This window comes from Pristiophorus japonicus, chromosome 5 (genome assembly GCF_044704955.1).
Source record: "Pristiophorus japonicus isolate sPriJap1 chromosome 5, sPriJap1.hap1, whole genome shotgun sequence".
Taxonomy (NCBI): Eukaryota; Metazoa; Chordata; class Chondrichthyes; family Pristiophoridae; genus Pristiophorus; species Pristiophorus japonicus.
The window spans coordinates 137,715,324-137,729,282 of NC_091981.1; the positions used below are offsets into that span (position 1 = coordinate 137,715,324).

At 46.6% G+C, this 13,959-nt stretch overlaps 1 protein-coding gene across 1 annotated transcript in view; it reads right to left on the reverse strand.

The window, feature by feature from the left end:
- The window catches only part of LOC139264466 (histone deacetylase 9-like), a 1,015,340-nt gene that overhangs the window by 301,853 nt on the left and 699,528 nt on the right, over nucleotides 1–13,959 (reverse strand). Inside the window, exons 18-19 of the mRNA XM_070880994.1 lie at nucleotides 3,373–3,428; nucleotides 3,028–3,115 (exon numbers count right to left, since the gene is read on the reverse strand). Of these exons, the coding sequence (XP_070737095.1) occupies nucleotides 3,028–3,115; nucleotides 3,373–3,428 (144 nt within the window). The remainder of the gene's footprint in view (nucleotides 1–3,027; nucleotides 3,116–3,372; nucleotides 3,429–13,959) is intronic.

Consider the following 13,959-nt stretch of genomic DNA (forward strand, 5'->3'; position numbering starts at 1 on the left):
GAGTGGAATTCTTTTTGGTTCCGAAAAACCTCTGCATCCTAAAAAGGTGCCTGCATGGTGATGTGCATACAGTCTATTGCTCCCTGCACCTTGGCGAAGTTCGCAATTCGGTAGAATCCTTGAGCCCTCTCAGTCAGTGCCTCCTGGTCATAGGGATGCTGATAACTTCCATCCTGCATGCGTAAAGGGCTTCAGTAACCTGTCAAATGCAGCAATATGTGGCATGCTGAGATATACCGCAAATGTTGCCAGCTGAGGGCTGAAAGGAACCCGATGCGTAGAACGAAAGTGCCGTGGTGACCTTGACCTTGACGGACAGTGTGGTCCTGATGGTGCTGGCAGGCTGCACATCTCCAATGATGAGCCCGCATATCTCACTGATAACCTCTTTGTGGAAGTGCACTCTCCTAAGGCACGTCTTATCGGACATATTCAGGTAAGACCGCTTCTCCCTCTAAGTGCGTGGGGTGTAAGGTTTCGTCCTCTTCCTCAGTCTGCCACCTCTTTGATTGGGCACATAATGCTGTTGAATATACCTTCTGCCATCTCTAGTCTGCAGCATGTGTGTGGTCATCAAGACAGGCTGAGAAATGACAGGCCCCATTCCAATAACTATCAGCATTATACCTATTGTTCACAAACAATACTTTTTCCCACTAAGACACCAAAACTAAATTCCAATCATCCACAGTATGATAAGATATTTGTTCAGATGTTCAAATCACCTTAAAATAACTCCACAGTACCTCAAAACTCCCCCAGAAGTTGAAGCAGCCTTTTAAATAAAGCGACCTGCGATTTAGAAAATGACTTCCATACAGCTGTGATTAGTTCAGGTGAGAGCAACTTTTTCACAGCTGTTTTTTCAGCGACAATTATTTTTGACAATATGTGTGCGAGGTGCCGAAAGTAACGCTCAGCGATATTTTGGGCATTAGTTTCGGCAAATCTGATCTTCACGACAAAAAAAAGTGGACATGCGTTATTATTATTTTTCGCCATTACGTACATGCCAAAAGTTACGCTGGGCGATAAGTGATCACTACATGGGCGTTAGTTTCCATGTTTGTGCCTAAATGGGCGATATCTAGACGTTATACCTCATCTCAGCGTTAAAATGGATGCTAAGTGGGCGGTATTGATGCAAAAAAAAGTGGAAAGTCCAGCCCATGGAGCTTTAGTTACGGAGAAAAACTGGGGCTCGTTTCATTCGTGCAAAGAATATTCAGAAGAGATCTGATAGATGTTTTCAGGATTATGAAGGGTTTGATAAGATAATCAAGAAAAACTATTCCTCTAGCCAGTGAATTAGTAGATAGAGGGCATTATTCTATACATTACCCCAGGTAGCTCCAAGCCTCTCCAACAGTTCAACACATAAGGAATGATTACATGTAGAAGAACGAAGGGAGAGACTAGAGAATTATTTGTACATAAAGCATTGTTAGGACTATCAGAGACAATGGTGGAGGCAGAATTCATAATAGTATTTAAAAAGGAAGTGGCTAAATATTTGAAAAGAAAAACTTAACAGTGTATGTGAAAAGAGCAGAGGAATGGGACTAAGTGCATGGCTCTTTCAGAAACCTTGCACAGAAAAATGGGTTGAATGACCTCTTTTTGTACTGTGAAATATTACTATTGTATGATTCTATACACTAACCAAAGCTCTTATCCCAGCTTTCATATTGATTTGGTTTGAAATAATTTGAAAGCTGTTCCTGAGATTCGATTTTAATTACAATATTAAGAAATGTTAGTCCCTGTTAGTCTATGTTTCTATGTTTCTATGTTTCTGATTAAATTAACGGCCTCCTGAGTTTATTTGTGAAAAGATGGTGAATCGGAAATTCTTCCAAAACATTATGGTTTTTGTGGTGGTGTTTGTAGTGTTTATACATGCGAATAAATACTCTTGTCGTGCAAAAATTTTGAAGATACTGCTCTGGTGAAATTATTATCAATTATTAATTGATGCACATTTTCAACTAATAAACCATCCCTTATTTATTCAGCAAACAGTACTAGGCCAGGGAAGCAAAGTTCTCCTCTTTCCTGATAATGTAACTTAACATAAATGTCACAAGAACAGCTGTTCATATGCCAGTAAAATGCTTTAAAAAACATGTCTTCTTTTTGTGATTTTTAAAATTTATTCACAGGATGCATGGCCAGCATTTATTGCCCATCCCTAATTGCCGTTGAGAAGGTGATGAGCTATCATTCAGAGGGCAGTTACGAGTCAATCATGTGCTGTGGGTCTGGAGTCACATATAGGCCAGACCAGGTAAGGATGTCAGATTTAGTTCCCTAAAGGATATTAGCGAACCAGATTGGTGTTTATGACAATCTGGCAGTTTCATGGTCACCATTACTGACACTAAGGTTTTTTTTAATTCCAGATTTATTTAATTAACTGAATTTAAATTCACCAGCTGCCATGGCGGAATTTGAACTCAAGAGCATTAGTCCAGGTCTCTGGATTACTAATCCAGTAACATAACCACTATGCTACTGTATCCAAATTGTGGAGTATAATTGATTTGTCTTCACTTCCATTTGAGTCTCTTTGGGTTACATCCACTCCTAAGCCTTCGATGATACCACTCTGAAATTTGGCAGTCATATGAGAGCCAGCCAGGGTTGACTCTCCCATTGATTTTATCAACCATTTCCTTGTAGAGAACTGGATGGTCTTAGCTCAGGAATTCATTGCATGTGAATGGTAGACATGACACTGGCCATTAGCAACCCAATGCCCTATTACAATGTGCTGCACCAGCATGCAACATTTTTGTTCTTATACTGAGTAAAATAATATTAGCAGCTATCAACCAATTGAGTAATTGAGCCTAAAAAAGTCTTGCAAATGTGAAACTTGTCTCCTTTTTAAATGACTATTAAGATGACAGTTGTCTATATCTGGATATAGCAAAGGGCAATATCTAAAATAATCAACTAAATAATCAACTACATCATTCATAAACTATCTCTGCATATTGTGCCTTGAATATTAAGTATACATACCCAGTCCACGATTAATATCTTGCCTATATTTAGCTTGTGCTTCAAGTACTTGGCAGTAATTGCCACAGAATTAAAGAAGCAGAACCCCCTATGGAATAGAGAAAAGAGAGAAATAAAAAGGCAAATCTGTCAGGAAAATGGTTATAAATAATGATCTGGGGCATTTTTTTAAATGCTATATGATCTCTGTGGTCATAAATCTGCTTCTGGGAGTACCTAGAAAGCTTTTCCTTTTGGGTTTTACAGCCATCTGTTAATAATTAGAGTGTTGTAGAGGCCAGAGCTATGCAGGTGACTGGCAGTAACCCCAGCGCTGTTAAAACAGGCAATGCCTCTGGTACTTACATGGCAGTGGACTCTTCGGCATGATGGCCAGGGGGTCTGACAACAGCAAATCCATTCTATAAAACAGAAAATAAATACTGGTTTAATCTAATGACAGATTTCTGTGGGCTTTGAAGCATTTATTTATTTTTGTTTTAGTGCACGTAAATCGAAGGTTGACTGTGATGGAATAAACAGAACATTTTTCTATTCGGCATTTACAAAGTTCTCAGCAGTCCATAGAACTAGTATGCTGCCATCACTACACCAGCTAAAGTAGAAAATTAATCCCCCTCACACAACAATGACTTTATATGCAATTGAAGGGAACCAGAACCACCAAAAAGGAAAAAAAAAGAACACTTTCATTATGGGGGAAGATTATTTTCGGTGCACTGTGCAAAGTGTTTCATTATAAACAGGTTTAAGATTCTGTTACAATTAAAGCACAGAGCAAATCTGGTCCCTATTTTGTGACAATCTACTATTTAAAAGGGATCACAGTGCAACAAAGGCCTGCACTCTTATAGCACTTTTTACATACAAAATATCCCAAGGCACTTTATTGAGTAAAGAAAGAGGAAGGGAAGACCAAGCTGGGGAAGAGAGGGTTTAGCAGGGATGACTGAAGGCTTTGAAGAACAATGAGTACAGAGAATGTTTCTAAAGGAGAAGAGAAAAGTAGAGAAGCAGAGGGCTAACAGAGGATTTTCCAGAAGGCAGGGTTTAGGCAACTGAAAACTCTGCTAAAGATTGTGGTATGAAGGGAGGGAATTAATGGATTGAAAATCATGTGGGTTCTACAACAGGCGGGCGATCCATTCCTCCAGATTATCAGCCATGAGGTGAAGATAAAAAAATAATCCCACTGAATTTTGAGGAGACTAAACCACAGATAAAAGTTTCAGTGGTACAGGGACTAAGGTAGGGGCAGAGGTAGGCAATGTTGTACTGAAGGCAAAAACAGTCCTGCTGTTGGAGGGAATGAGAGTTTGAAGCTCAGTTCAGGATCAAACCAAATGCAAAGGTTTCTCAAGGTCTTGTTCAGCCTGAGTGAGTGGACAGGCAGTGGGATAAAGCCATTGGCAAGTGAGGAGCTATGGAGTAGGCATCAAGGTAGCTTTGGTCCTCCCAATGTTCAGCTGCAGCAAGTTGTACCTCATCCACGAGTTGATGTCAGAGAGGCAGTCTGACACCACAGAGGTGGTTGTGGTTTTAAGAGAAGTGGTGGAGAGGTAGAGATGGGTGTTATCTGCATACATATGGAAGCTAACTTGTATCTGCAGATGAAGTCACTGAGGAATAGCATAAATAAAGAGAGAGAGAGCTCAGGATAGTGACTCCTACTGGAAAGTATATGTGTGGACATTCAGGATCAAGCTCAGCTGTGAACCCCACTATAGTGTTGTCTGCTGATACTCGCTGGTCATGTTTATGTATGAAGAATGATCACTTTGGAGATAAGAGATGGCAGTCCTCTGCTAATTTAAAAAAAGTGTATAATTGTTCAAAATAAATGTGGTAAAACAGGAATGAGGAATATCATACGAATGCACAATGTATTTGTCTGCTAATATTAACAAAGGTAATTTCTAGACTATAAACTCTTTATTAATATAGGATGGATACAGTTGATATGGAGGATTTGTATTACAATTAACACACTAGTGGCACTTGTTCCTGAAGCTAGTCAAAGTTTTTAAAAATGTATTTGTTCCTGGGATGAGGGTGGCACTGGCAAGGCCAGCATTTATTGCCCATCCCTAATTGTCCTTGAGAAGATGGTGGTGAGCCGCCTTCTTGAACTGCTGCAGTCCTTGGGGTGAAAGTGCTCCCACAGTGCTGTTTGGGTTCTGACCCAGTGACGATGAAGGAACGGCAGCGATACATTTTCAAGTCAGAATGATGTGTGGCTTGGAGGGGAACGTAGAAGTGGTGGTGTTTCCATGCGCCTGTTGCCCTTGTCCATTTAGGTGGTAGAGGTCGCGGGTAGGGAAAGTGCTGCTGAAAAGCCTTGGCAAGTTGCTGCAGTGCATCTTGTAGATGGTACACACTGCAGCCACGGTGCGCCGGTAGTGGAGGGAGTGAATGCTGAAGGTGGTGGATGGGGTATCAATCAAGCAGGCTGTTTTGTCCTGGATGGTGTTGAGCTTCTTGAGTGTGGTTGGAGCTGCACTCATCCAGGCAAGTGAAGAGTAATCCATCACACTCCACACGTGTGCCTTGTAGATGATGGAAAAGCTTTGGGGAGTCAGGAGGTGAGACACTCGCTGCAGAATACCCAGCCTCTGACTCGCTCTTATAGCCACAGTATTTATGTGGTTGGTCCAGTTAAGTTGCTGGTCAATGGTCACCCCTAGGATGTTGGTGGTGGGGATTCGGCGATGGTCATGTCATTGCATGTTAAGGGTTTAGTGGTTAGACTCTCACTTGTAGGAGAAAGTACTAAGAATTAAATGGTGAATAAGCCAACAATTTGCATCTTCTTAGAAGGCAAAGCAGGCCTGTTTTTTTCAGCTTGTAAATTTCTGCCTGCATAGTGTTAATTACAGCAGAAGAATGTTTCAATATATAAAATCTCATTGGAAATACAGACGAGAAATCTACTGCTGGGAACACTCACTCAGAATGCAAAGCTCCCTTCTCCCAATCATTCAAATACAGATGGATTAAGTGGTATTATCCCAATTATACTAATGATCAGTTTAGTAGTTTCTTTAAATATATATTTATATGTGTGCATGTGAACATCACATGCTGGAATAGATGGTAGGTGTTCCATGAGCAAAATTAGTGCAGTCAGTGGCAGGGAGAGGGTAGGGATAAGGCATCAAGGTATACTAAAAAATGTGGTTCCTCCTAGAATGCATTTGAATCGACATTGGTGTAAGATTGAGAGGAGAAATGAACCTCTGCCCAAAATGGGGCGCAACTACCACTTTTCCACGGTCATTACGGTGGCCATTGGATCGAAATTCATCATTTTTGCTAAAAAATGGAGCCGAGCGGTATTGGTTGGCGGGAATCGGCAGTTTGCAGCACTGTGCGTGCAGAGGGGCATTTGTACCGCGAAATTCACCTACTACTGATTTGCTGCTAATGAGCCAGCTGCTCCCTGGCCTTCTGAAAGGGCAGGGTTTGCAGCTAGGCCTTGAGCAGGGAAACCGTTTGAGTGGAAGCCATTGCTAATGCACCAGTAGTAAGGAGGGCAACCAGATTTTCCAACACTGAACTGGAGATATTCATGCAGGCTGTGGAGGGAAGAAGGCGGGTCCTGTACCCTAGTGCAGGTAGACCGACTTGCGAAGTTTTCACGAATCCCCGGGGAGAGATTGCTGAGGAGGTCTCGGGGACCTCAATTCATGACCGGACTGCAACCCAATGCCGCAAAACGCTGAACGACATAATTTGCCTGATGAAAGTGAGTACACACTCCCCCAACTCTTGACCTTCCATCCGCAAGCCTCTCCTTCATCCTTCTGTTATTTCCCACCTTCACTATATAGTCACTGAAGCAGTATTTGATGGTTGAGGCCTTTATATATATCTATGTGAGCATTCTCGCAATGGTGGCTCCCTTTCATGTCACAGTTACAGCTGCATGTCAAGGACACACACTTGTGCACTCATTGCTGAGGCCTCATGAAACTGTTACTCAGCAACCATTCTTTGTTTTGCAGGCGAAGGTTGCTCACAACCGAGTGGAGCAACAGCGGACTGATGGTAATGAGGCTGTCATACAGCAGCTCACTGCACTGGAAGAAAGGGTCCAGGTGCTAGTGGGCCCACCTGTTGCCTTTCTTGTGGCTGCCAGTTGTTCCAATCCCGCGGGGGACAGCATGGGTAAGTGAAGGTCTTCCTTTAATGCCATCTTTCCCTGAAAGCACCAGCGCCTACCGCGCGTTTGCTTATGATAGCGTGCAAGTTGCAGCCTGCACGAGTCAATGCCCTACCTCCACCTCAAGACAGCCCTTGTGTCATTTATGCTTGCAGATGAGAGCCTGAGTGTGAGCCAAGACCAGGGACTTAGCACTGATGCGACTGGGATGGCAAGCCAGGTCGACAGCCTTGAGGGCACTGGGAGTCAAGGCCCGTGAGAAGTTCATGAGGATATTGGGAGGCCAAGCCAGGCAGATAGCCTTGAGGGCAGTGGCATCCATGGCCATGAGGAGGCTGATGAGGACATTGGGAGCCAAAGCTTGGACAAAAGCGAAGAGGGCACTGGCAGCCATGGCCATGCCAACACCCTAGAGGCCATTGAGAGCGCGAGCCTGGACGACACCCTGGAAACCACTCCATATGTTGGCACGATGTCCGATGAGGCGGAGGAAGAGGGGAACACTGCTGGCAGCACCGCGTCACTGCTTCCTACAGTCACACATGCCAGCTCAGATACTGGGAGTACACGATCCAATCAGTTAGAGATAGCAGAGGGGTCTGCACTGGGTGTTGCACTGGGGTCTAGTGGGCTGCAGCATGGTGAAGGCCATCTCTCCAAGGGGCGAATGCACATGCGAATTCTACTGAAGAGGACTTAGATGAGCCCATCGATGTTAGGGCTTATGAAAGAAGGGTGGAGGCCATGCATTCCCAGATGTTGGGGACAGTGGCAAGGGTGCCCAAGAGCCTGTCGCAAGTGGTCAGGAGCATGGAGGAGTCCACCTCCCGCATTGTGGACAGCTCTGCACACATCAGAAAGCCCATCATTGCCAGTGTGCAGACGATGGTGGACTTCCAGAGTGACCGTGCGGATCCAGCTGTGATGCGGCGACTCATTGGGGATGTGGCAGCTGCCATTACAGCACAGGCACGAGGGAACGAGCATATCAGTGCTGCTTTGGAGAAAATGGCCACTGCCCTGGAAGCTCAGAATGATCTCATGCACTCTGGGCAACAGGCCATGGAGCGTCTTACTGCTGTCCTCTCTGGTGGCTTCGAGGCTGTGTCTGTTCTCATGCAGTCTCAGCTGGATGCCACACGAGACCTGAGTGTTGCCATCATGGCTGGGTCCACCAAGGTCTACAGGGGACCTTCCGGTGTGGTGCCACACCACCGACCTGTGCTCCCTCAGATAGGTGGCAATGGTGATGAGCTGCCCCCGGGGAGTGGCGCAGGCTCCTCGGACCAGGATGATGATGATGTGCTCTCTCAGGATCACACCATTCCTGACCCCAGACCTGTCACTCTGCCATTGCCTAGAAGAATCGACTCGCCCGAGCCAAGGCTAACTGAATGCATCAAGGAGGGTGCTGACTATTCTGCAGCCAGCCCTTCCAGGGCCAGAGCTGGTCAAGGGCATCCTCGAGGGACATCTGCAGCTTCTAGACATGAAAGACAGCAGCCTTCCCAGACCATGAGGCAGCCACAGGGGATACACTGCGGCAGAGAAGCAGAATAGGCTTGCGTAAGAGGGGCTATAAGGAGATGCAAAAGGGTGAGAAATGATTGTGTATTTTTTTTGCACCTTTCGTTATTCTGTAATAAATCTTTATTTTGTGTTCCCATATCTGTGCAGGTGTATCATCTCACTGTGGGCAATGATGTTTGAAAGAGCTCAATGGGTTGGCCATGGAAATGCAAAGATGAAGGTTGAAGTGGCTATTAACCGATCTGAAACGAGATGGATCTGCACTTCCCTTGCAGGGTTAGGATGGCGACGATGCCTCCTGGATGGCCACCGACCCACATCCTGGTCCTCCTCATCATCATCGCTTTCCTCCTGTGCCTCCTCCTCCTCCTGGTCCTCCTCTTCAAGTGGTACTGCTGGCTTGTCCTCCAATGGCTGGCCCCTCATGATTGGCAGGTGGTGAAGCATGCAGCAGACAACCAGACTCGCTCAGGCGAGTACTGCAACACTCCACCAGAGCGATTCAGGCAATGGAACCTCTGCTTAAGGATCCCGATGCACTGCTCAATTAAGCACCTGGTGGCTGAAAGAGAGTCATTGTAGGCTTGCTGCGCAGCAGTCATGGAGTTGCGAAGGGGAGTCAGTAGCCCAGTGCACAGTGGGTAGCCCTTGTCACCAAGCAGCCAGCCGCAATCTTGGTTTGGCCCAGCACACACGCCGGGCACACCGGTCTGGCGCTGGATGAAAGCATCGTGGCTGCTGCCAGGATATTGGGCATCAACTGCCATGATCTTGTGCTGGTGGTCACACACCAGGTTCACATTGAGGGAGTGCAATCCCTTTTGGTTGATGAACATCTCCGCATTGGTTTGTGGCGCCCTCAATGTGATGTGTGTGCAGTCGATGAAGCCCTGAACACTGGGGAAGCCCGGAATGCGCACAAATCCGTTCTGCCGCTCTAATTGCTTCTCCCTGCTCATTTGGAAAGAAATGTATTCCAGCCTACTCTTGCAGAGGGTGTTATGTATTTAACCCCTTGTAACCTGTATGACACCTGACCACCAGAGAGCCATTGTACACAGCACTCAGTTTCATCCTTTATATAAGTGTGTCAATTGGCGACGAGGTAATGAACAACCGCGTGAAAATGCAAAGAACAGTCAGTATCCTGGAGAAGTTCTCCAAAGGGGATGATTTGGAAACCTTCATGGAGAAACTCGACCAATACATCGTGGCCAACAAGCTGGAAGGGGATGAGAATGCTACCAAACGAAAGGCGATCATCCTAACTGTGGGGCAACAATCTATGGCCTCTTGAAGAATCCTCTGGCTCCGGAAAAATCAACAGAGAAATCCTACGATGAATTGTGTACACTGGTCCGGGAGCACCTAAATCCAAGGAAAGCGTTTTGATAGCGAGATATCGGTTCTACACGTGTCAACGATTGGAGGGCCAGAAAGTGGCGAGCTATGTTGCCGAACTAAGGTACCTTGCAGGACATTGTGAGTTTGAGGGATTCCTAGAACAAATGTTCAGAGACTTTTTTGTACTGGGCATTGAACATGAGACTATCCTTCGCAAACTGTTGACTGTTGAAACTCCGAATCTAAGTAAAGCCATTACGATAACCCAGGCATTTATGTCCACCAGCGACAACACCAAACAGATTTGGCAGAGTAAGGAAGGTTTGGCCAGTACTGTGCATAAAGTAACGTCGTTTTTGAGCAGAAATATACTTGGCAGAACGTACGCGGCGACTGCTGCTGCCCGACCTCAGTTGACCCAGAGTCCGCCATCAATCGTTAATGCGAGGCAGTTAACACCTTGTTGGCATTGTGGAGGTGATCATCGGCCCCATTAATGCCGCTTCAAGCACTATGCGTGCAACGGTTGCAGAACAATAGGACACCTCCAGCGAATGTGCAGGTGAGCTGCAAACTCTGCAATCCCTGCAAACCAACACGTTGCAGAGGACAATCGATCCACTGTGGATCAGGTTGAATTGGAGATTCCTATCGAGGAGGCAGAAGTGTACGGGGTACACACATTCACTCCGAAATGTCCACCAATAATGTTTAAAGTTGAACTGAACGGTATTCCAGTATCTATGGAACTGGACATGGGTGCAAGTCAGTCCATAATGAGTAAAAAGGCCTTTGATAGGCTGTGGGGCAAAAAGGCACACAGGGCAAGCTCAGCCCCATTCACACCAAACTAAGAACATACACCAAGGAACTCATCCCTGTAATTGGCAGTACAGAAGTCAAAGTCTCCTATGACGGAGCACTATACGAACTCCCAATGTGGATTCTGCCAGGGGGATGACCCCACGTTGTTTGGCAGAAGCTGGCTGGGAAAAATACGCTGGAACTGGGACGACATCCGAGCACCTTCGTCTGTCGACGACACCTCATGTGCCCAGGTTCTGAGCTTCGTTGTTCGAGCCAGGATTGGAGGCTTCTCGGGGATGAAAGTGCAGATCCATTTAGTTCCTGGTATGCGACCCATCCACCACAAGGCACGGACGGTACCATATATGATGCATGAAAAAGTGGTAATTGAGCTGGACAGGCTGCAGTGAAAAGGCATCATCGTGCCGGTGGAATTCAAGGACTGGGCTTGTCAGATTGTCCTGGTACTTAAAGAGGATGGCACGGTTAGAATTTGTGGAGACTATAAAGTAACGTTTAACCGTTTTTAGCTGCAGGACCAGTACTCGCTACCCAAGGCAGATGACCTATTTGCGACCCTGGCTGGAGGGAAGACATTCACCAAGCTGGACCTGACCTCGGCCTACATGACGCAGGAGCTGGAGGAGTCTTCGAAAGGTCTCACCTGCATCAATACGCACAAAGGTCTGTTCATCTATGACCGGTGCCCATTCGGGATTCGGTCAGCCACGGCTAGTTTCCAGCAGAACATGGAGAGCTTGCTAAAGTGGGTTCCTCGCACTGTGGTTTTTCAGGACGACATACTGGTTACAGGTTGTGACACCATTGAGCACTTGAAGAATCTGGAAGAGGTTCTTAGTCGGTTGGATCGCGTGGGGCTCAGGTTGAAACGCTCGAAGTGTGTTTTCCTGCCGCAGGACGTCAAGTTCTTGGGAGGAAGAATTGCAGCAGACAGCATCAGATCCACCGACGCCAAGATGGAGGCCATCAAGAATGCACCGAGACCACAGAACATGACGGTCGTTCCTGAGACTACTTAACTATTTTGATCATTTCCTACCTGGGTTAAACACCCTGCTAGAACCCCTATATGCGCTACTGCACAATGGAGATGACTCGGTATGGGGGAATTCACAAGAGGCTGCCTTTAAGAAAGCCAGAAATCTGTTGTATTCAAACAAACTGCTTGTCCTGTATAACCCATGTAAACGATTAGTGCTGGCTTGCGATGCGTTGTCATACGGGGTCGGGTGTGTGTTACAACAGGCTAACGAATCGGAGATTTGCAACCAGTCGCTTATGCGTCCAGGAGTTTGTCCAAGGCCGAAAGGGCCTACAGCATGATTGAAAAAGAGGCTCTGGCATGCGTTCATGGGTTAACAAAAATTCATCAGTACTTAATTGGCCTCAAGTTTGAGCTTGAAACTGACCACAAGCCGCTAATATCGCTGTTCTCTGAGAGCAAAGAGATCAATACCAATGCTTCTGCCCACATCCAAAGATGGGCGCTCATGCTGTCGGCATAGAACTATGTAATCTGCCACAGACCGGGCACAGAGAACTACGCAGATGCTCTCAGTCAGCTGCTATTGCCCACCACCGGGGTGGAAATGGCACAGCCAGCCGACTTGCTCATGGTCATGGAGGCATTCAAGAACGAGAAATCCCCTGATACGGCCTGCCAGATCAGGACCTGGACCAGCCAGGATCCTTTACTGTCCTTGGCAAAAAACTGTGTCCTCCATGGGAGCTGGTCCGGTGTCCCAGCAGAGATGTAGGAGGCGATTAAGCCGTTCCACAGACGCAAAGATGAGTTGTCCCTGCAGGTGGACTGTCTATTGTGGGGCAATCGCGTGGTCTTGCCCAAGAAAGGCAGAGGTACGTTCATGTGTGAACTGCACAGCACCCAGGCATTGTAATGATGAAAGCCATAGCCAGATCCCATGTGTGGTGGCCTGGCATCGACTCAGATTTAGAGTCATGCATGAGCCAGTGCAACATTTGCTCTCAGTTGAGCAATGCACCCAGGGAGGCACCGCAAAGTTTGTGGTCATGCCCCTCCAAATCGTGGTCAAGGATCCACGTGGACTATGCGGGCCCATTTCTAGGCAAAATATTTTTGATTGTCGTGGACGCTTACTCAAAATGGATTGAATGTGTAATAATGTCTGTAAGCACGTCCACGGCCACTATTGAAACCTACGAGCCATGTTCACCACGCGTGGCTTGCCTGATGTCCTCGTCAGCGACAATGGGCCGTGCTTCACCAGTGCTGAATTCTAGGAATTCATGACCCGCAACAGGATCAAACATGTCACATCTGCCCTGTTCAAGCCCGCATCCAACGGCCAGGCAGAACGGGCAGTCCAGACCATCAAGCAAAGCTTGAAACGTGTGTCGAAAGGCTCCCTGCAGACCCACCTATCCCGAGTACTGCTCAGCTACCACACCAAACCCCACTCACTCACCAGGTTCCCCCAGCCGTGCTGCTCATGAAAAGGGTGCTAAAAACAAGGCTCTCTCTTGTCCACCCTGATCTCCATGATCACATGGAGGGCAAGCGGCATCAACAAAGTGTGTACCATGACCATGAAATTTGTCATGCGATATTAAGATCAATGATCCAGTGTTTGTGCTCAATTATGGACATGGTCCCAAATGAATCGCTGGCACGATCACAGCCAAAGAGGGGTGTAGGGTGTTTCAGGTCACTTGGCCAATGGACAAACGTGCAGAAAACATTTGGACCAAATCAAATTGCGGTTCACCAACAGCTACGAACAACCCGAAGAAGGCACCACCATCTTTGACCCTCCAACACACACACAAGTGGCCACTGACATCATGGTTGACCACGAAGTTGAACTTATCATCCCCAGCAGTCCGGCAAGGCCAGCTGCCCAACAGCCCAGTGAAGAAGTGACCAACTGACTCACACCCTCATTTGTACCGAGACGATCGACAGGGAGCGAAAAACCCCAGATCGTCTCACCTTGTAAATAAGTGTACTGTTGACTTCACGGGGGAGTGATGTTGTGTATTTAACCCCTTGTAACCTTTATGACACCTGGCCACCAGAGGGCCCACCT